The sequence below is a fragment of the Danio rerio genome, chromosome 18 (assembly GCF_052040795.2).
Source record: "Danio rerio strain M-AB ecotype USA chromosome 18, GRCz13ab, whole genome shotgun sequence".
Lineage (NCBI taxonomy): Eukaryota > Metazoa > Chordata > Actinopteri > Cypriniformes > Danionidae > Danio > Danio rerio.
The window spans coordinates 50,122,386-50,145,082 of NC_141038.1; the positions used below are offsets into that span (position 1 = coordinate 50,122,386).

Consider the following 22,697-nt stretch of genomic DNA (forward strand, 5'->3'; position numbering starts at 1 on the left):
AAAATACTTCATAACCAGCAATAAAAGTTACCCAAATAAGTTGGAAAAAAAGAGCTCATGAATAAATGAGTTTATTAACAGCATGCAATGTGCAGAAACATTTTGATAGGCTACATACAAAATCTTGAAAATACACTGCAGGCATGAAATGAGCGTTTGTGAATCATAGTATTCAGGCAAGGCATACATTACCTCACTCCACATTGGAGTGTGCTTCCACTGTACAGCACAGGTAAAGGAGATTGGCTGTGTAGCAGCAAGACAATTCAATATTCCAGTGGGGACATCACACAACGTGGCGTCGCTAAAGACGTTATGTGATATCAAAAGTATAAATACGAATCGGTTGCTATAAATAGTGAAAAACTTCCAGTACACTACAAACATGCTACAAAATGTGTTATCACGCTGAATTCATTCTCATGAATGGATAACATTCTGTGCAAACTAGAGACAACACCTGGGACATGGCAGGCAAAATGGTACGTAGTACTGATAAAGATGCCTCCCTTACCCCAGGCACATCCTGTCCTGTCCTGCGTGGGAGTGAGATGAGCCATGAAAATTGCCCTCTTCAAACTGCTAAACTAATGAGGATCAGTTCCAGGTGAATGCATACCACTCTTCTGCCTAGTAATTACTGTTTCCTTGTTAAGAGATGGCAAAAAAGAAGGGAACATGTTTTAAAAAGTGGGCATAGTGTTAAAATGGCTTTAAAGAAACACTCCACTTTTTTGTTGTTTGAAAATAGGCTCATTTTGCAACTACCCCAGAATTAACAAGGTGAGTTTGACCATTTTTGAATCAATTTAACCAATCTCCAGCTCTGGCAGGAGCACTTTTAGCTTTACTTTAGATTTGTGAATCAGATTAGACCAGGGCTGTACTAACTTAATCCTAAAGGTCCGGTGTCCTACATATTTTAGTTTCAACCCCATTTAAACATACCTGACCCAGCTAATCAAACTCTTTCTAGATATACTAGAACAGGGATGTCCAAACTCGGTCCTGGTGGTCCGGTGTCCTGCTGAGTTTAGCTCCAACTTGCCTCGACACACTTACCAGGAAGTTTTTAGTATATCCAGTGAAGCTGTGGTCACACTGCAATTTTCTCCCAATAGACTTCCATTCATTCGCATGTGAATGCGTCAGACTGGGAAGGTCAGACAAGGTTGTGTGGCAAGTTGCGAAGTTCGCTGCGTTGAAAAGTTCAAGCTTGGTGAACTCTGACCTGCAAAACCGCATCACTTGACTGCGTGAGACCAATCGAGGTTCAAAATATGATCTCTCTGGACAGAAATTTAAAACATGGACCAATCGCTCGCTTTTTTAAATGTCTAATCATCCTTTCTGCAGTGCTGTACGACAGAATTTCGGATGCATAAAACTCTAGTGTGACTGCAACATAAGAGCTTGATTAGCTGATTCAGATGTGTTTGATTTGGGTTGGAGCTAAACTCTCCAGAACACCGGCCCTCCAGGACCAAGTTTGGACACCCCTGTACTGGAAACTTTCAGGCTTATGTATTGATTCCAGTTGGAGCTAAACTATGCAGGACAGCGGCCCTCTCGAACCCAGCTTGGACATCCCTGGATTAGACCATTGGAGTTTAGGTAAAAGAGTTCAGGTAATTTTCCTATTTTAAACTTGACTCTTCTGTAGTTACATTGTGTACTAAAATGAGCTATTTTCAAAAAAAGTGTTCCTTAAAAAGCAGGGTCGAAGAAAGTGTATGTAGAGCCCTAAGGCAGGATGTTGCTGTCGACCCGTGGGTATGGAGTTTCCCATTGATCAAAAACACCAGGGGGTCCCTGGCAGCCTGGGTTCCCTAGTTTTACCACAAACCTCCTCCTATTAATGCCAACTTTGGCTGAGCCCTTTAAACTATGCTCTTACAAATGGCACAAAAGTTTTTATTGTCCCAAGTATAAGTCTTAGCTTGAGCTACTTTCCTGTTCCTGTTTACCACTCTCTTATGCCTCCCGACTCTATTTCACTGTCTTGCCCATAATTAAAACAGAAAACCATTAAAATTGGCTTCATTCATTCTAAAATGAGAAGAGTTTTAGGCAATGTCTAAAAACATGGAGCTTAAGAGAGGGATCTGTAATAATAATAGGGCCATAGTCCATTTTAAAGAGATAGTAAACACTGAATATTCTGTTATCTATTACTCACCTTAATGTTGTTCCACACCTGTATGCCTTTCTTTCTTACGGGTGATTTGAAGAATTATGGTAATTAAACAGTGTTGCTGACCATTGTATGAATAAAATACAATGTGTACTATTTATGTTCCATTGAAGAGGACTGTCTCACTATCAAGTTTAGAGCGGCATAAGAGTAAGAAAATAACGAAGTTGTCATTTTTGTTAAATAACTCCTATTGCACATAATCCTAATCAATCCACAGTGCTTCATAGGTTTGCTTTGTATCATGGTTCAGAGGCTTGATGCTGAAAACAGTTCGTACTACATCTCGATGGATTAGGTCAGTGGTTCTTAATTCCGGTCCTCGTGTCCCCCCGCCCTGCACATTTTGTATGTCTCTCGTATTTGACACACAAGGACCAGTTCATGGATCTTTCAGTTAATTAGTTTAAAATCTGAATCAGGTGTGTTAAGTAAGAAAGACATACAAAATGTGCTGGGTGGGGGGGCCCGAGGACCGGAATTGAGAACCACTGGATTAAGTATAGTTATCAATGTCATTTACTGCAGATTTTCAAGTACAGACTCAAACAGTGGTCATGAGTTTGAGAGAGCCTGAACGAAACCTCATAATCTTCTTTTTGAGCGCATGTGAGGCTTTAATCTTGACCACGGCATTGGGGGGATTTTGGGATGATGAGGAGGACGAAGGGGGCAAGCGAGGGGGAAGCTGTTGAGGCCAGACCAGCCCTCCGCTCTCATCTGAATCACTGGACACCGAACTGGTTCCTGGAGAGAAAGTTTCACTCAGGCTGGAGTCTGAACCATTGGTCGGACCAGTGGATGCCTCCATCCGTTCCTGCAACCTCTGGTTCTGCTCTAAAAGCTGAGCATTTGGTAAATGGTTTCGATCGAACTCCTGCATGTCTTCCTTAAATATCCCCTCATCCTCTTCTTGACTGAGATCTGCCGAGGAGCACCAGAGTCGCTGACTGGGCGGGTAAAATTCATCACTATGATGTCTGCCCATATCCCGTCCAACAGTGTAATATTTGTGCTCAACTTGGGCACCCCATCCTTGAGAAACGCAACTGTCCTCTGAACGAGAGCGAATTGTTGTCTTGGTTGCTGCCCACTGTTCCTCTGGACCCCTTCTAGCAAGGGACCGAAGAAGCGCCCACTTTTGAGATGGAATTGGTTGGTGTTGCTCACGGGACACTGGAGTTGACGTCGTAGGTACGCAAGTGTGATTGCAGCAGGTGTGAATGTGAGGTTTCCTGGTGTCTGACATCGTGGCACGGCGTTCAGTGTAAACCGGTTGATGCCGAGGGGATTCATTGCTGCTGGTATAAACATCCTCAACTAAATACTGATCCACTTCCAAAGAGGACTCTGGCTCCTCACTGCTTAGGGAAGTTGGTCCAATTTGGGAACTGGGAAGGTTGAAATAATATCCATCTTGTGATTGTCCTTCGTTCTCTTCCCATTCCTGCCATTCTGACTGATTGAGTTGAGGGTAACCAGGCGGGTATGTCTGTAACTCTTGCCACTCACTGGGATCAGAGTTGAGTCCTGCTGTAGAACTGAGTTGCCGCCGCTGCAGGAGTCCCAGAATGTACGTCTCCACACGCATAGCCTGCTGGATATCCTCTTCTGTTGGACCATCATCTATCTTCCCTACAGGATCGGCCTCCACATCAGAAGTGAGGCTCATGTCAGGCGTAAAGCTTTCATGCCCATCTGCCATCTGATCTGATACCCACTGAGAGCTATCTTCATCTTCTTCCTCTTCCTCCTCGATGCTTTCGGCAATGCCTTCCAGTTGGGGGTATGGGGCAGAAAATGAGCGAGGCAGGGTTGTGTGTACTTTGGGCTCCATATGACCTTCCCAGTCCAGCATGTAGGCATCTGTCAGTGTGTGAGAAATAAATACTTGATGAGAAATAAAACTAAAGCACCAGGGGTTTTCAAAGATTCTGATCCAAAGGATGCTCAAGTGTGATGATCCCCTTGCAAATGACCTACTTTTTCAAAGGCAGTCATACGCTTATATTATTTTTAGAGATATTTTAATATTTTGAAGGAAAAGTTATGAATTTTATTATCAAGCACAAGTTTTTTTCACACAGCTATTGTGCTAGAGTAGGAACAAAGTTTAAAACATATAAGTAAGATTATATGACTACGGACTCATTGTAATAAAAAGTTAGGTTGTAAAAACCCAACCCAGGCTCATTATGGAAACGTAGCCCCGCGGACGTTTCTGAAGACCGTGAAATACGTCCTGAGAGGTACGTTTTTGTGCAGTTTTTGAATCTGCGAGAGGCCGCTGTGCGTACTTTTTCGCGTCTCGAACACTTCTCAGGAGCGCACTCCGCTTGTGCCCGCGCTGTTCTTGCATAAAAGATACCAGAGGCCGCTATCGAGTGACCGACTTTACGACTGACTGACTGACTGGCTGAACGACTGAACAATCGACCGATCCAGCCACCATCCTCCTCCTTCCCTAAACCCAAGCGATTTACAAAAGCCATCCAGAAAAGAAAAGCAAAAGCCCTCGTCCGATTTTGACCGAGTTTTCGGATTTCACCGCATTCTCGCCCCGTCACGAACTCGTTCGCTTTTATTTTTTGAATTCTGTTATTCATCTTACCTGATTTCTGGAACCGCTCTTCCCCGTACTCAAACCCGGTCGTCGCCGTGGCCGACTCCTCCTCCACCGGGCCACCGCTCCGACAAAGTAACACTACAAGCTAAGCGGAAAAACTGGTTGCGGCGGGAAAGCCCTCCACACGGAGGTGAGCCAACGAGCACGAAGAAGAGGAGCGGCGTCACACACCGCCCCGTAGCATTTGCCCGAAAAAATGAAATGCGGCCATTAGTACCTCAGGCCAAGTAAATCGCAGTCTGCAGATACGTCCGCGGGGCTACGTTTTCAGAATGAGCCTGGGTTGTAAAAACCCAAAGTTGATTCAAATTTAGACAAACCATATTTAAATGTAATTGAAATGTTGGGTGTGTCCATATTTGACCCAACTTTGGGTTAATGCAAGCCTTTTTTAAAGTGTAGCTTCTATAGAAACAGTAATACAACTTGTGCTATACACCATCATGTTTATCATTACAATAATACAGTCCATCATATACTATTTTATTATTAGTTTCTAGTTTACAATATGAACCAGCAAATCTGACGGTTTCAAGTACAGCTATATAACTAAACGTGAATAGCACTGGAAGCTTAGCATATTAATGCTGCAAGTGGCCATGCATTAAAAACAGGCATAAAATGTGTTTCAAGAAAACCCTCACCCATTGATCTGGGCCGGTGACAGGAGACGCTGAGGTTTGGGGAGGAACAGGAACGCAGTGGAGGAGACAGACTCTCACTTTGATCATAAAACCCTAGAGGGATCAAGATATGTTAATCTTATTTTCAGTGTTATTAGCTTTAATTTGAAATAACAGAAATTAGCATGCGCCAACATTCGGTTCATCTGCATATCCACAACAACCGTGCAATTTTGCAGAGCACTATCTGAAGTAAATGTTTCAGAGTCGTGATGTACCTGAACTCGATCCACTGGGACTTTCCAAATCTTCCTCTGTATTCTGTTCACATGCGAGTCCTGAATCCACCCTCATCTCACTGAGCTGCTGTTGCAGGGCCAGCATCAGCAGGCTGGGGGCGCCCTGGAGTCGGTTCTGCAAGAAACAACACAACTGTCATGTTGAATACTGAGGGCAGCTGGAGCATATTCACTATACTGTACATCTGTGCACGTAGTAGACATTCTTAGTCAATCAAAACCATGCACTTACATCAACTGCAAGGCATTTGATCAGATTCATTATGCATTTCTAGAGAATTCATGCCTAGGTTTTTGGGGATTGGGAGTGTTCATGCATTGCTATTTGAGCTCCAGGAATGTGATACAAACATTACTAGATGGCTGTCTATAATACTTGATTCTGATTGGTCAGTCATGACATTCATGTTATTCCCAGACAACATTCGATGAAACTAAAAACACAGGATCATCTAGGTCACAGGTGTCCAAAGTCGGTCCCGGAGGGCCTGTGTCCTGAAAAGGTTAGCTCCAACCCCAATCAAACACACCTAAACTATTTATATATTAATATATTAATATATATATATATTAATCAAGCTATATATATATATATATATATATATATATATATATATATATATATATATATATATATATATATATATATATATATATATATATATATATATATTAATCAAGCTCTTTGGGGATACTAGAAACTTCAAGACAAGTGTGTTGAAGGAAGTTGGAGATAAACTCAGCAGGAAACTGGCCCTCCAGGGCCAAGTTTGATCTTGGTGCTTCAAATCCCTCTTATCGTTAGTGAAAGTGTTCTAATCCATATTTATTTGTTTGTCTGTCACGCTGTTGTTTTTGACTTTTTAGCACCACCTTGTGACTGAACAATATGAAGGTTAGTGTATATATTCCGTTGTGCTGTTTTCATTTAAGTCAGCTTTGCCTTTTATTAAAGAATTAATACATTATTACAGCACAGTTTTGCATGTTTTTTTTTATTTTGTGTCAAGTAGCCAACTAGTAAGTGGGATAACATACATCCAGGCATTTTTTCCCCACAGAATAAAGCCCTTCGGTCTCATATAACAGTGTTCTGCTTTGCGTCAGGCTGCCGATAAGCCTGTCTGGCTTTATTCTATGATAAAAACTTAGATCAAGGTGCCCAAACTCTGTCCTGGAGGGCTGGTGTCCTGCATACTTTAGATCCAACCCCAATCAGACACACCTGGGCTAGCTAATCAAGCTCTTCAACCGCGATCACACTGGACTTTTCTCCCTATAGACTTTCATGCATAAGCAAGCAAATGCGTCAGACTGGAAACGCAAGCTTGTGCGACAAGTTTCTCAGTTCACTGCGTTGCAAAGTTCAAGCTTGGTGAACTCTGACCTGTGAAATCGCATCCAGTGACTGTGTGAGACCAATGGAAGACCAAAACATGACCTCTTGAACGGAAATTTAAAATATGGACCAATCGCTTGCTTTTTTAAATGTCTAATCCAGTGGTTCTCAAACTGTGGTACATGTACAACTAGTGGTACATGGGCTTCCTTCTAGTGGAACGCGTATTAATCAAATAGGTCATATGTACATACTACATATATTTAAATAAATTATCAAAAATGACTTATATATGAATATGATGACATAAAGCCTATATTTATAAGGTCCAGGCAACATTTCCAGGTGCTGATAAACCAGGAGTTTTTTCTTTTTTTACTTTTTAAGAACAGTAACCTACCATTTTTAATTTTTAAAAGCACATTTTAATTTAAATGTTCTAGGAACTAAGTGAAGTTTTTAAACTAATTTCAAGAGGAGCACGTGATATAATTGACCGCAGCTGGCCGCCTATCTACAATCATTAGTTAGCCAATCAGATCTATCCCAACTTACTATAAATAGCCTAGCTAGATATTACTCCCTTACCTTCGTTTTCCGAAGAAACCCCCCATCCACCCCCTTTCTCCTCCTTTCCTCCTTTTAAAAAGGGGAGCTCTCGAGAACCACCTGATCTCGTACTCCCCTTACATACTCTATGGACCTGGCGGGAGCCCTGGGCTCAACTATCTCCGAGCTCAGGGTTCTCTCCCGGGACAGCATGCCAAACCTGCTTACAGTTGTCAAGCAATATCTAAGTGTGAACTCTTGAATATGGTTTGTTTTTGAACTGTACAGAGCTTTAGCTGCTTTACTGGACCTAATACGCTACTGTATTTTAACACCGCTCATTATGGTGGTATTGCAAAGACAACTTTTTTTCTGAGGTGGTACTTGATGAAAAACGTTTGAAAACCACTGGTCTAATAATTTGTTTAATCCTGCCTTTTTTCGCAGCTCCATGCAACACAATTTTGCAGGCTCAAACTCTAGCGTGAACAAAGCATAAGCAGGCTTGTTAGAAATGTTCTGGCAGGTGCATTGAGGCAAGTTGGAGTTAACTCTGCAGGACACTGGCCCTCAAGGACTGAGTTTGGCACCCTGGCTTAAATGCACTTTGTTTAGCAATTTATTTTAAACAGGTATAGTTTTAGGCAAAAAATACATTGTATGAGTCAAAATTATTGATTTTGTAAAATGCCAAAAATTACTATAATGTGATTATGATATGCAAAGATCATGTTCATTAAAAACATTTTTAGAATTTCCTTCAGTAAATAAATAAAACACATTTTTTTTAGTAATATGCATTGCTAAGAACTTAATTTACAGAACTTTACCGGAGATTTTCTCAGTATTTAGATTTTCCTGAACCATCAGATTTCAAATACTTGTATCTCGTCCAAATAGTGTCATATCAGTTTCCAGATGTGGACCCTTATGACCCATTTATGATGCAGATGCACCCTCCGGCTGTCCAGAATGAAGTCATAACAGCACATCAACATATATGGGACTTTTAATGCACTTAATGGCACATGTATGTCCCAGATTACTGCTACTCACAGCATAAAACACTGTTGAATCTTAAATATTTTACAACGTCAGTGATATTACAGCCATACAAACTGGTCTCTCATACTCACTACTGATGTAAAGCTACATCTGCATTGGAATGATCTCATTATCTGTTTGAAATCAATGAATGTGAGAGGGTTTGGATGGACAGTGCGCACGTCATCGGTGTAATGTGTGCTTGTGTGCCAGTTATGCAAGCAAACACAACTGCTCCAAACCTGGAACATCAATAATTTACCAAAGACAGGACAGACACCGTTTTGCATGCATTTTTTTTCTAGTCCTGTGGCTAGTGCTTTATAACCTAGTTTTATGTTCTTGACAGCTAATAATTCAACCATCAAAACGCATTTTTAGTTTGGCACCATACTGCAAGTGAACATATGTTTAGGGCAGTCTGGATCTGGTTTTTATTTGACTTAAGTTCATGGTTTAGTTTGTCCAGGAATCACAGTATGTTCCACACCTGGCCCGAATCACCGCTACCAGAGTATTTTGGGGGTTTTGTTATATTTTTCTGCCCTATGACGCAAAGGTGGCTTGACTTGGGTCATTATTTCAACCACCTTCTCTATTTGCAGTTCAGTGTTTTTATTTTCCATAATACAGGGTATAATGATGACTTAACCAATGTTTGGCTGTGCAGATCCAAGACAGATGTGAGAAACACACTGAGGACACTAGACAGATTAAAGTTACAGATTTTTCAGTACAAGTTTAAGTCATATTTAGAATCACTACTTTATACAAGTTGAAGAAGGTTTGCCATACAGTATGATAATACATATTTTGCAGATTAAACCAATATACAATTGTAAAACTTACTGAACAGCAACAGTTTATACATTAAATAGGCTTACTATTGCAATAGTCATTATTAAAGGAGGCTTGAACCCATGGCTAAAGCTCAGAGCCAGAACCCCTCTGTTTTCCATGGAAGATAACTGAAAGAAATAGTAAGGATGGTGCAATTGCTTATACTTATATACTGTTTGCTTGTACTTATAAACACAGGCTCATTGTGGATATGTACCCCTGTCTACATTTCTAGAGAGCGCAAACAATTTAGCCAGAGGTACGTATGGCTGCATTTCGTCTTTAAAACAAACGCTACGAGGCGGTATGGCGCCGTTGATGGCTTCTGTTCCTTTTAGCACTACCAGCTAACCATTTAGCTCCATCCTCAGCTTACTTCCGGCTCAAAACCATGCTTAGCCAACTAGGGTAGCCGCAAGTTCAGTCGTTACAAACATAGTTTGTTGATTTGGTGTTTCCCAAATCCATTGTTCATTGAACATTCGCAAACTGTGTCGCAAACTTCTGCACTTGCAACTACAACTCTAGAGCTGTAGTTAGAAACATAGTTCCTGGCTGTGTTCTATTCCCAGTTATCCCCCAATGCTATTGCTTTCGAACGTTTCAACATTCAAACGTAGAATGATTAAAAAATATATATATTGACATTTGCGTTCCCTTCATAGTGCACTTTGAAAACATTAGCCATTTTGAACGGAGCCGTGGCTCATTGCAAAATGCTAGGTGACCTATTATTTAAGAGCGAAATTTAGGCCTACGTTACATCTCCAAAGCTTGTGAAAACAAAATATACAGCATAGTAATGGTCTAGTAATCTATTGACCTAAAATGCAGAAGTGCATCTGTTTTAGATTTCGCCTATGGGAGAAATGACTGTGAATACAAAACGGCAGAAAACGGTCAAACTACTTTCTCTACAAACAAATGTTTGCATGACTATACAGACCAAGTAGAATAATAAAATAACAAAATATCAGTTTACAACATCAAGCAGCGTAACGAGCAGTTTTTAACGTCTAAAAAATGATTGGAAGTGAATGAGACCGGAAATCTCGAGCCAAAAACATTCAAATAGCCGCTCGTACGCAAAGAATAAGGTCAATAGTAGGCTATTTAATAAAAAATGTGTCTGCAACCTACTGTATATGATATGGACCTAGTGGTTAGAACCTTTCTGCAGTGATTTGAACAGTCACAGTTGTAAAAGTAGACTTCAATAAATAAATAAACAATATCCTACTTTAATAATAATACAGGCCCTATATGTGCCATCTACATTGTAACGTCGGGGGATGACACAAACAACTGGAGGTAAGATCCAATATGCAGGTTTATTCAGCGTCAGGCAAGCAATGGTCAAATCAGGTGTAAACAGGTATATGCAGGCAAATCCAGAATCGTAATTAATATACAGGCAATAGGTCGTAAGGCAGGCGGCTAAACATGAGAACAAGGATAAACAAGGCTAAGATCTAGACAAGGGAAAACAAGACTAGGAGAATGCGTTGTAATGTCATCAACAGATTAACAAGACTCAGCAAACTGGATGGGTGAATGAGTGGCATGTGTGAGTATGACCGGAGAGCATGTATGAATACGTAGTCCAGGAGAAGGCGGAAGTGTAGTCCGTTTGTTGTGTGGGTAACCAGCGATCTATGATGAAATAATAAATAATTAAATATGAAAATCGAGAGCATGTTTTTAGCAAAACTAATATTGGATTTTTTTTAATGCGTGTGCGTGGAAAACAATATAAATTTTATACAAAAAAATGAAGGCCATTTTCTCTAAATAAGTTTTTACTCCGCACCGTTTAGAGCGTCATTATGGGCATTTAACGTTAGAACTAATGTGATTCAAGCGATGGATCTGCGACAGAGAAACTACGTGTTGTGGGAACCACTCGTCACCACATCATTCATTTCCCAAACGATGCATCATACTATGATAGTTCAGCCATAAGTTGTCGTTGTTTGTGAAATGCACCTCTGTATATTGCGCCCTCTGGAGGATTTACATCAGAGAAGGATGCGCGAGAGATATTTGAGATCATTAAAAAACATATATATAATAAAAACTGTGAGCAGACGTGCCTTCGGTTATGCATTTCACTGTCCCCAGAAATGTAGACCTGGGTACGTATCCGTGATGAGCCTGGGTTGTACTTATGATTAATAGAACTGAACATTTATTGGGAGCATCATTGAAAATGTACTGAGATTTGAGTCAAATCCTTTTCTCATCTACGTTCTTGTAAAACAATTATCTTCTGGAACTCAGTGGATTCGTGGCATTACCTGACACGGATTTCATCCATCTATTATAAGACTTGGAAGAACGTTAGCATTTTTCTCCGAATTTAATCGCTCACATGAAACCATGGCAACATGATTTAGCATCTGAGGTTAAAGCTCAAGTGCACAAGAAGAAACGGAAAAGAGCAGAAATAAATAGCAGCCGTCCAGGACAGAGAGAGTCTCAGAAATCAGTTAGATACAGTTTTAAGTCTGCCAGATGTGAACAAAGAGCACCAAAAGCGTGCCGTTTTGAGGATTTCAGGACTAATATCAGCTATTCTTTCTGAAGTCGGACTCAAGCTCGCTTTGTGTTTCCTTGGAGATCTTTGATTTGCTCCATGATTAACTGTCATGAGACAGCATGACGGATCACCTGCTTCGGTGTCTCACCCTCAAAGGCAGGCTGAAGTCTATTTGATTATCAGAGAAGCAGACGGGACCGGAGGGAGATCAGGCTGCATGTGTATTCTCATTATCTGGCTGTCGGGAGCGCCTTGCCTTTAATGTGCCAAAAATGGGACACAACCATCACCCCACTACACACAAACAAAACCCTGCCCCCAGCTATATCAGCACACACACACACACACACACACACAACAGAAGCTGGGTTTTTATCACCCTGTTTAAATGTGCATTTTGAGCTGAGATGAGAAACGAGTGGTGGAAATGGAAAATTTCTAATAAAAATACTCCAATTTGCAAAATCGTTTATTTTACGCCTACTTGGGGCAGTTTTGGTCTTAAAAAGGGTTCATGTAAATCCTAAAAGATGGAAACTCATTTACTGAATTCACTCTGACATGGCAAACGTGACTAATCAGCTTCCTCCATTATGTTTCGCTATGCCTATTTCCAGAGTTAGTAAAAGGGCTCGTAAAATCACTCTGGATGCCTCGCACCCAGCACACTCCCTGTCCAAACTGTTACGCCCTATTCACACGGGGCTTCAGCGTCAACGCTTGACTGAAGGCGTGTCTGAAGTTAGGGCTAAAACGATCGTCATAGAAGCGTCAGTTAAAGCAATTCAGTCAGCAATAGGCCACTGTCTAGCTGGTGTATTTGCATACAGCGATCTGATTGGCTGACGCTTCCGTCGGCGCTTGAAAAGTTGAGCTAGTCCCAACTTCTGCAGCGAGCAATGTCTCTGAAGCGGCGCTGACGGATCCACAATGCAGTTCGGCAACGTCTGACGTCACCCATTCAAAGTGAATGGAAAGTGTTGACGCTGACGCCCCGTGTGAATAGGGCGTTACCGTCTGGTCGGCACTTCAGAGCACCAAACACAAAAACAGCCAGACACCGGAAAAATTTCTTTCCTAAGGCCATCTACCTCATGAACAGTTAAATATTCCCCTACTGTGCGATAAATATGTGCAATACTTTCCCATACGCACTTGTACACAGCACCTTATATCAATATACAACGCAATACTTTCTCCATACGCATTTGTACACAGCACCTTATATCAATATACAACGCAATACTTTCTCCATACGCATTTGTACACAGCACCGAATAACCTGTATATTTATAACTAATCTGTACACAACTCAACATCCAGATCTTTTTGACTAACTGCATCTCTTTAATGTCTATCATGTTTTTTTCATATTTTGTGTTGTCACTTTATGTATACTGGAAGCTTCTTCAGCCAAAACAAACTCCTTTTGTGTGAGAAACACACTTGGCAATAAAACTGATTCTGATTTTACTGTTGGTTGCTAGGTTACCAATACTACATCTAGCTGCTCTAACAACTTGATCAGGGAAGCCTAATCTTTTTTTTATGAGGGGTCAAAAACTAATGTTGATTGAGGGTGGAGAGCCGAAGGTAAATATACCAAAATATTAAATTAAAGTTGCCATGGTAATTACATAATTAATATTTAAAACTAAATAAAAAAATTATTTAATTGTATTAATAATTATGTAGTTTTTTTTTTTTTTACATTTTATACTGAACGTCTTTTTTTAATACTGAACGTCCATTTGTGTTCAAGGCTGAATACACGAACCAGGATGCACCTTCTTTTGCCTTAATTTGCTCACTGATAATCCCTTGAGTGACAGTATTTACATTTTTAAAAATCTGATTCATGCACAATATTTAATTGACTTATTACATTTCAATTTGCTTTTTTTGTAGCTTAACAATTAAACAAACAACAAAAAGGTTAAAATTAGGTTAACATCAGAAATGACAATCTCTGTTGGAGGCATTCATCCCAACCTTGCCATCATTTGTCGTGGATAAAAGGGTGGGGGTGGGGGGGGTCACCTCTACTTTAAACATCTCTGAACTTGATACACATGAACAAATGTTGGTTTTTCGTGTTTTAAGGGGACTTTCCAACCTTACCTCTAAGCCAAACCCTTGCAGAAAACATTCTGCTGTTTTACCTTTTCAAAACAATTAATTCTGGAATGATTTATGAACCATTTTCTTTATGGGAACTAAAATGATGTCGCCAGAAGGTCAAATTGACTAGTATTGCTATACTTGTGGGAACCAAATGTCCCCACACAGTGATGCATACCAAGTGTACACACACAAAGACACATTTTTGGTTTATCACACAATTTCGGTCATTTTTTTGGAGGGGACTCTCTATAGATGCATTGATGTTTATTATTATTATTAATATTATTAGTATTATTAATAATAGTATTAATAATGGAGTGTCACAGTGGCGCAGTGGGTAGCACGATTGCCTCACAGCAAGAAGATCGCTGGTTCGAGCCCCAGCTGGGTCAGTTGTCATTTCTGTGTGGAGTTTGCATGTTCTCCCCGTGTTGGTGTGGGTTTCCTCTGGGTGCTCCGGTTTCTCCCACAGTTCAAAGACATGCACTATAGGTGAACTGAATAAGCGAAATTATCCGTATGTGCGCGAATGCAAGAGTGTATGGATGTTTCCCAATGTTGGGTTGCAGCTGGAAGGGCATCCGCTGCTTAAAACATATGCTTAATAAGTTGGCAGTTCATTCCGCTGTGGTGACCCCCAGATTAATAAGGGACTAAGTCGAAAAGAAAATGAATGAATGAGTTGGCGGTTCATTCCACTGTGGTGACACCTGAATAAATAAAGGACTAAGAAAAGAAAATGAATGAATAATAAGTTTATTTTGTATATCGCTTTGTGTTTTTACTGTACAGACAGAAAACATCCGCAGTTTTACATTGTCAGATTACTTAATTCTGGGTTGTTTATGCACTGATTTCCTCATGGAGACAAAAAAATCCCCACAAGAGAATTTGGACATTTGGTCCCCACAACATCATGAATACCAGAATCACAAACACACTGCCTCTCTGACAGTCCTACAGCACAACATACATCACTAAACTGCTCCTAATTACAGACGCACACACATCCACACAAATGCAGCAGGCAAGCGTTGGCCTTGAGGGCTGATGCGGTGCGTTTGAACAGATGTTGTATGTTGTACGCACAAACTAGTTAAAATAAAGCGTGGTTCCCAACTACAAAGCTGAACTACAAATGAGTCTTGTGGGTAACACTGGTTTGATGCACAGGGACTAACATGAAACAACTTGCATGAAAACTGTAAAGATTTCTCCCGGTTACGTTGTTAATTATATAATTAACAGGGATGCATGTGTAATTACATGTTACCCAAGGCTGTGTGAGCAGTGCGCACCAAACTCTGCAGTTGCCTAAGGAAAACAAAACTGATTGACTTTCTATAATTGGGTAATTAACAGATGCAGTTGGAATCACTCAGGAAGACAAAGATGGATGGATGGATGGACTGACAGGATTTGGATGGATGGATGGATGGATAAACTGGAGGATAGATAGATGGATAGATGGATGGATTTACCTATAGACAGATAGATGGATGGATGGATGGATGGATGGATGGATGGATGGATGGATAGATGGATAGATAGATAGATAGATAGATAGATAGATATAGATAGATAGATAGATAGATAGATAGATAGATAGATAGATAGATAGATAGATAGATAGATAGATAGATAGATAGATAGATAGATAGATAGATAGATAGAATAGAATAGAATAGAATAGATGGATGGATGGATGGATGGATGGATGGATGGATGGATTTACCTATAGATAGATAGATGGATGGATGGATGGATGGATGGATGGATGCATTGATGGATAGATAGATAGATAGATAGATAGATAGATAGATAGATAGATAGATAGATAGATAGATAGATAGATAGATAGATAGATAGATAGATAGATAGATAGATAGATAGATAGATAGAGGCTTTGATGAGTGAAACTCTCCTCAGTGTGGCAGGTTGAGGGATGTTTTCCGGTGGTCTCAGGGCGGGGCGGAGCTTGTGAGCCGCTGACAGCTCATTTGGGTGACACGCCTCCAGCTTACCCGCACGCACCCGTCCCGCGAGAGTCGGGCTTATTAATATTCCGCTCCATGCGCCTTTTGTCTGATCCCATCTATGGGGGTAGAAACTCCAGGGAAAGAGAGACTGCTTATTTGATTTCTCTCACCGCCTTTTCACGGGCCCTTTATTGAAAACTAAGTTAGAGTGAGGTCCTAACCCTGAAGGCGGACGAACTGATGGACAGGTAATGAAAGGTCAGCAGGGACTACACGCTCTGCTAGTTTAGAAACAGCAATTTGATAAACACTGTGCCTCCTCAGCCTACTTGAAAACAAAAAGAAAGAATTATAGGTTATATACTGTTGAAGTCAGAATTATTCGCCCTCCTGTGATTTTTTTTTTCTTTTTTAAATATTTCCCAAATGATGTTTAACAGAGCAAAGAAATTTTTACAGTATTTCCTACAACTTGTTTTCTTCCGGAGAAAGTCTTTTTATGTTTTATTTGGAGAATAAAAGCAGTTTTTAATGTTTAAACCACTTTAAGGTCTCAATATTATTAGCTTCCTTAAGCATTTTTTTTAATTGTCTACAGAACATATAATTACTTGTTTATTTACCCTAACTTGCCTAATCAACCTAGTTAAGCCTTTAAATGTCACTTTAAGCTGTATAAAAGTGTATTGAAAAATATCTAGTCAAATATTATTTGCTGTCATCATGGAAGAGATAAAAAAAATCTGTTATTAGAGATGAGTAACTATTATGTTTCAGGCCCGCAGTCAGGGGCGTGGGGGTGTTCGGGTGGTTCAAAAGACCCACCCTCCCACTGGCCAGAATTTGGCCACTATATGAGCACATTTGTCCCATTTTTTGACAGTATGTCATCATAAATTGTAAAAATAAGTGATAAAGACAAATTTATTTTTTACTTATTCAATGTTATAAATTCTGACTTAGGAAATGAGCTGGCCAGTTTTTATTTACCTACAGGCTACAATTTTTAATGTTTTTTTTTTTGGGTTGGGGGGGGGGGGGGTTGGGGGGGTTAATAAGTTTTATTGGATTCATAATTATTTTTTTAATGATTAATGATATTATTTTTTTCATACTTCTTTATTCAAAATGTTTAAGATTCTAATCTCATAAAATTATTTATAAAATCGTAATAACTTACAGTTTAAATGCACATTTTTTAAATAAACACTGTGGTAAAACAGCATGGTGAGTACTTTGACAAAATTGCTAAATGCAATAAAGCGAATGCAGCAAAAATTAGTGTGTAAAATAAAATGTCACAAAAATTTTATATATTTATATATTTTATAAATTGTATAATTTTCTATTGAAATTGAGGAGAATAACTGCCAAAGCTCCCTCCAATAGGCTGGCTATGGCTCTGTGTTTAGAAATGTGTTAAAAAATCTTCTCAATGTTAAACAGAAATTGGGGAAAACTATATACAGGGGGGCTAATAAATCTGACTTCATCTGTCAAAAGTCAAAATTATTAGACAAGTTATTGTATAACGATGGTTTGTTCTGTAGACAATTAAAAAAATATATAGCTTAAAGGGGCTAATAATTTTGACCTTAAAATGTTTTTTTAAAGGTTTAATTATATAGCTTTTATTCTTGCCGAAATAAAACAAATAAGACTTTCACCAGAAGAAAAAACATTATCAGACATAATGTAAAAATGTCTTTGCTCTGTTAAACATCATTTGGGAAATATTTTAAAAAGAAAAAACAATCAAAGGGGGGGGCTAATAATTCTGACTTCAACTGTATATAACTACATATTTAATTATTATTAGATTATACCTAATACTTATTAAAGAAATTTTAATATACTAATATTTTTTTAGTCACAGAACATATCGTGAAATTGAAAGAGAATACAATTAAATTCAAGAAAAATTTTAAAAAAGCAAATTACAACCTACAAAACTTCAACATTTTCCATTTTAGATTTTTTGCTTCTCTTGATTTTTCCTCTTTTTTTAGATTTGTATTTAATATTTTTCTATAGCAAATACATTTAGATGTACTAGTTTTTGGACCGTTATTGTAAGTTATTGTGTTAGATAAGCTCCAGATTTGGCTTCGGTACTGCATATCTAATGAATATGCACAAATGTAATATAGTAAAGCCTCTTATTAAAAATATGAATTTAAAAGATTTGTGAGGGGTGTACTTATATATGCTGAGCACTGTAATTGTAATAAAAATTAAACAATGTAATAACTAGCTATAATAATACTAATTCAAAAAAGTTAAATAATATATATATATATATATATATATATATATATATATATATATATATATATATATATATATATATATAGCCGAAGTGAGGCTTCCCTTTTCAGCAAATCTTTAAATCCATGCAGAGTGAACAATGGGTAGTTAAAGGTCTACAAACCCCGCCTCCTTTTCCAAGTGCACATCAATCACAGCTGTCAATAACACACACTCGCCATTAAAAGAAAATTGCCTTTAATTATATCACACAGATGCTTCTCTGCTCTATTAAATCCCGTTGGTGTTATAAACCCTTTCTGACACACTGCAGGTTTCACGTGCCACTTACGTAACACCAAAAAAGTGGATGTTTTGACCAAACCCCTTGCGTGTTGGTGCACATAACTTTCCCAACACTTTTCAGACCTTGAGAGGATTTTAAAATGGTGTTCGTCGTCAGAGAACATGTCGCACCTACCAGCTGTCGTCTTAAAGTGAGCTGCTCCTGCTCTCTGCTGCTGCGGGCGGGACCCACATCACCCCAAGCCGGGTATCCCGGCACCGAGTCCCCGAGAGACAGGGCACCGAGGACCAGACTCTCCTGCCGTTGCTTCAATATCTCCAGTTCACAAAGCCAGGTCAAACCAGCCTCCAGACGCTCTTTATTCCGCCCGCGCTCCTCTTCCATCTTCAGAGGAATCCCGAGCCGAGGTCCTCCAGGAGCGCGCTTTAAATCTTCCCTACAGAACAAAAGCAATCAATCTCCCGATATGACCTGCTGCGTCAGACTGGTTCTGCTTCAAAGTGTGCACGTTGCAAAGAGATGATGCTCATTTAGGCTTGTTAGTTGTCCCCTTCACGCACGCGCTTCTATTGCTAGTGTTTTGGGCATCTCAGTTTTGAATCTTTCCCTCACGCCCCTCACATTGCTGCACATCGAGGTGTTCCCTGCTCATTAGAATACTCCTCCCTGCACGCCGTGATTCGTTGATTCCGCTCTATCCCCGCCCTATTAGGGATTTCCCACACGCTCATTGGTCAGTCCCACAGAAGATTAATTTGCATGCAGACCATGGCGGGTCTTCTTCGTGCGCTCGACCATCCATGGTCGGATGAATGAATGCACGCGTGGACGCGGAGAATATTAATTTGTCTGGTGCGAAAAACTGACAGGTCAAACGACAGACGTTATAATGATGATTAATGACTGCTAGGAAGATATTTCGGGTATGTTGGATATGACAGAATGTTGTCTATCTCTCTTTTTAAACAAGGAAACTGGAGCAGGATTGAAGTCGTCATCTAGGTTATTCCCACCTAGTTTATTTCATGTATTGATTTCGACTGCTAATTTTATACGTATTCAAGTTATAAAGGATTTCCTCAGTACCCAGGCTATACACCATAGGCTATTTGTGTAGTAATGAACTATATATTTGTAACCGAATTGCTTAATTACTCGTTGTTTTAAAGGTAAACTTAATATAAAATATAAGACTCAGGTGTAAACAATGTTTTCTACATCTAGCCTATGCATGAAGATTACGTAATAAAAGGACGTGGGCTTTGTCTCTATCTAGTGGCTAGACATGACAGTGCATAACATAGCCTACATGAGAGCTTAAAGTTCTTGTATGCAAAATAGCTAGTTTTTAACGATGTGTTAAATGATAAGCCTCGGGGAAACTCTCAAATGTGTATTGTAATATTATATTAGCATACAGCAGATCAATACAACGTTCGAGAAAACAAATGCGTCGAGCTGGAGCCAGTTTCTGCCATATGTGTCATACGAAACTGCCAAAAATTGCACATTTTAAGTAGGCTAAGCTAGTCAGCAATCAGCACTGAGGTAAAGTTGGTTATTAGAAAATAGAAAAATGATTTATTGAGGTAAAGTTAGGTTTATATTCCTACATTCAAACTTGCAGTTTTGATGATAGTAGAGGGGGTCTGATCTACTACTAGCAAGGTGTGCCTAATAAAGTGGCCGATTAGGTATTAAAACCATAGTTCATCCAAAAATAAAATTCTGTCATCATTAAGTCTCCGTTTACTTGTTCCAAAAAGTGGTCTATAATTTTAAGGTGGTTTTGAAGGCAGAAGGGATCAAACCTGCTGCAAATGTGGCCCGATATAGTGTCAGATTAATTATTAAAGTGATAATTTGCCCAAAAAATGAAAGTTCTGTCATCATTTAGTCTCCGTTTACTTGTTTTAGACTTGTTTGAGCTTCTTTCTTCTGTTGAACACTTACGAAGATATCTTGAAGCAAACTGGTAACCGGTAACCATTGACTTCCATCGTATTAGTTTTTCCTATGCATGTCAATGGTTTTTAGCTTTGTTCGAAATGTCTTCAGAAATATTTAGAACCACTTTAGGGTGAGTAAAGAGTGTTTAATAGTGAGTAAATTTACATTTTCAGGCGAACTATCATCCAAGGCAGTTTTGATAGTAAAAGGGATCTGACCAACTACTAGCAAGGTGTGCCTTATAAAGTGGCCGATTAGGTATTAAAACTAAAGTTCACCCAGAAATAAAACTCTGTCATCATTAAGTCTCTGTTTACTTGTTCCAAAATGGTTTGAGTTTCTTTATTCTGTTGAAGATATTTTGAAGCAAGTTGGAAACCGGTAACCATTGACTTCTATAGTATTTGTTTTTTTTCCCTACTACATATCAATGAGTTTTAGATTTCTTCAAAATATCTTCATAAAGGTTTGAAACCGCTTGAGGGTGAGTAAATAGTGTGTAGTGGTAAGTACATTTGTTAGTGGTCTATCATTTTAAGGTGGTTTTGAAGGCAGATGGGATCAAACCTGCTGCAAATGTGGTCCGATATAGTGTCAGATTAATTATTATTATTATTAAGTGATAATTTGCCAAAAAAAAATGAAAGTTCTGTCATCGTTTAGTCTCCGTTTACTTGTTCCAAAATAAGTTTCTTTCCTCTGTTGAACACTTACGAAGACATCTTGAAGCAAACTGGAAACTGGTAACCATTGATAGTAGAACGGATCTGACCTATTACTAGCAAGGTGTGCCTAATAAAGTGGCCGATTAGGTATTAAAACCATAGTTCACCCAAACATAAAATTCTGTCATCATTAAGTCTCTGTTTACTTGTTCCAAAATGGTTTGAGTTTCTTTCTTCTGTTGAAGACAAAGATATTTTGAAGCAAGTTGGAAACCGGTAACCATTGACTTCTATAGTATTTTTTTTCCCTACTACATATCAATGAGTTTTAGATTTCTTCAAAATATCTTCATAAAGGTTTGAAACCGCTTGAGGGTGAGTAAATAGTGTGTAGTAGTAAGTACATTTGTTAGCGGTCTATCATTTTAAGGTGGTTTTGAAGGCAGAAGGGATCAAACCTGCTGCAAATGTGGCCCGATATAGTGTCAGATTAATTATTAAAAGTTATAATTTGCCCAAAAAATGAAAGTTCTGTCATCGTTTAGTCTCCGTTTACTTGTTCCAAAATGGTTTCTTTCTTTTGTTGAAGACTTACGAAGACATCTTGAAGCAAACCGGAAACCGGTAACCATTGACTTCCATAGTATTAGTTTTTTCTATGCATGTCAATAGTTAATAGCTTTCTTCAAAATGTCTTCAGAAATGTTTGGAACCACTTTAGGGTGAGTAAAGAGTGTTTAATAGCGAGTAAATTTACATTTTCAGGTGAACTATCATCCAAGGCAGTTTTGATAGTAGAAGGGATCTGACCAACTACTAGCAAGGTGTGCCTTATAAAGTGGCCGATTAGGTATTAAAACCATAGTTCACCCAAAAAAAAAAAAACTCTTGTCATCATTTAGTCTCCGTTTACTTGTTCCAAAATGGTTTGAGTTTCTTTATTCTGTTGAAGACAAAAGAAGATATTTTGAAGCAAGTTGGAAACCGGTAACCATTGACTTCTATAGTATTTTTTTCCCTACTACATATCAATAAGTTTTAGATTTCTTCAAAATATCTTCATAAAGGTTTAAAACCGCTTGAGGGTGAATGAATAGTGTGTAGTAGTAAGTACATTTTTTAGTGGTCTATCATTTTAAGGTGGTTTTGAAGGCAGAAGGGATCAAACCTGCTGCAAATGTGGCCCGATATAGTGTCAGATTAATTATTAAAGTGATAATTTGCCCAAAAAATGAAAGTTCTGTCATCATTTAGTCTCCGTTTACTTGTTTCAAAATGGTTCCTTTCTTCTGTTGAACACTTACGAAGACATCTTGAAGCAAACCGGAAACCGGTAACCATTGACTTCCATAGTATTAGTTTTTTCTATGCA

General features: G+C 39.0%; 1 protein-coding gene and 1 long non-coding RNA gene across 5 annotated transcripts; one reads left to right on the forward strand and one right to left on the reverse strand.

Annotated features, from left to right (window-relative positions):
* Nucleotides 1–55: 55 nt before the first annotated feature.
* dact3b (dishevelled-binding antagonist of beta-catenin 3b) lies at nt 56–19,307 on the reverse strand. Of its 4 annotated transcripts, none has more exons than XR_015515302.1 (5): nt 18,885–19,307; nt 5,722–5,857; nt 5,465–5,557; nt 1,550–4,060; nt 56–981 (listed from the first exon to the last, which is right to left on the reverse strand). XR_015515302.1 is itself a non-coding variant. In XM_087293568.1 (4 exons), the coding sequence occupies exons 1-4, from the start codon at nt 19,092–19,094 to the stop codon at nt 2,739–2,741; spliced, it is 1,761 nt and encodes a 586-aa protein (XP_087149694.1). In that variant the 5' UTR covers nt 19,095–19,307; the 3' UTR covers nt 56–2,738. The 4 variants fall into 4 exon arrangements, 1 of the variants encoding a protein (XP_087149694.1); XR_015515300.1 differs by having other exon boundaries at nt 56–1,001; XR_015515301.1 differs by having other exon boundaries at nt 56–1,008.
* On the forward strand, nt 18,648–22,557 carry LOC147832939 (uncharacterized). Its single transcript, XR_015515420.1, has 2 exons — nt 18,648–20,348; nt 21,421–22,557. It is a non-coding gene; the product is annotated as an uncharacterized LOC147832939 (long non-coding RNA).
* Nucleotides 22,558–22,697: the final 140 nt, after the last annotated feature.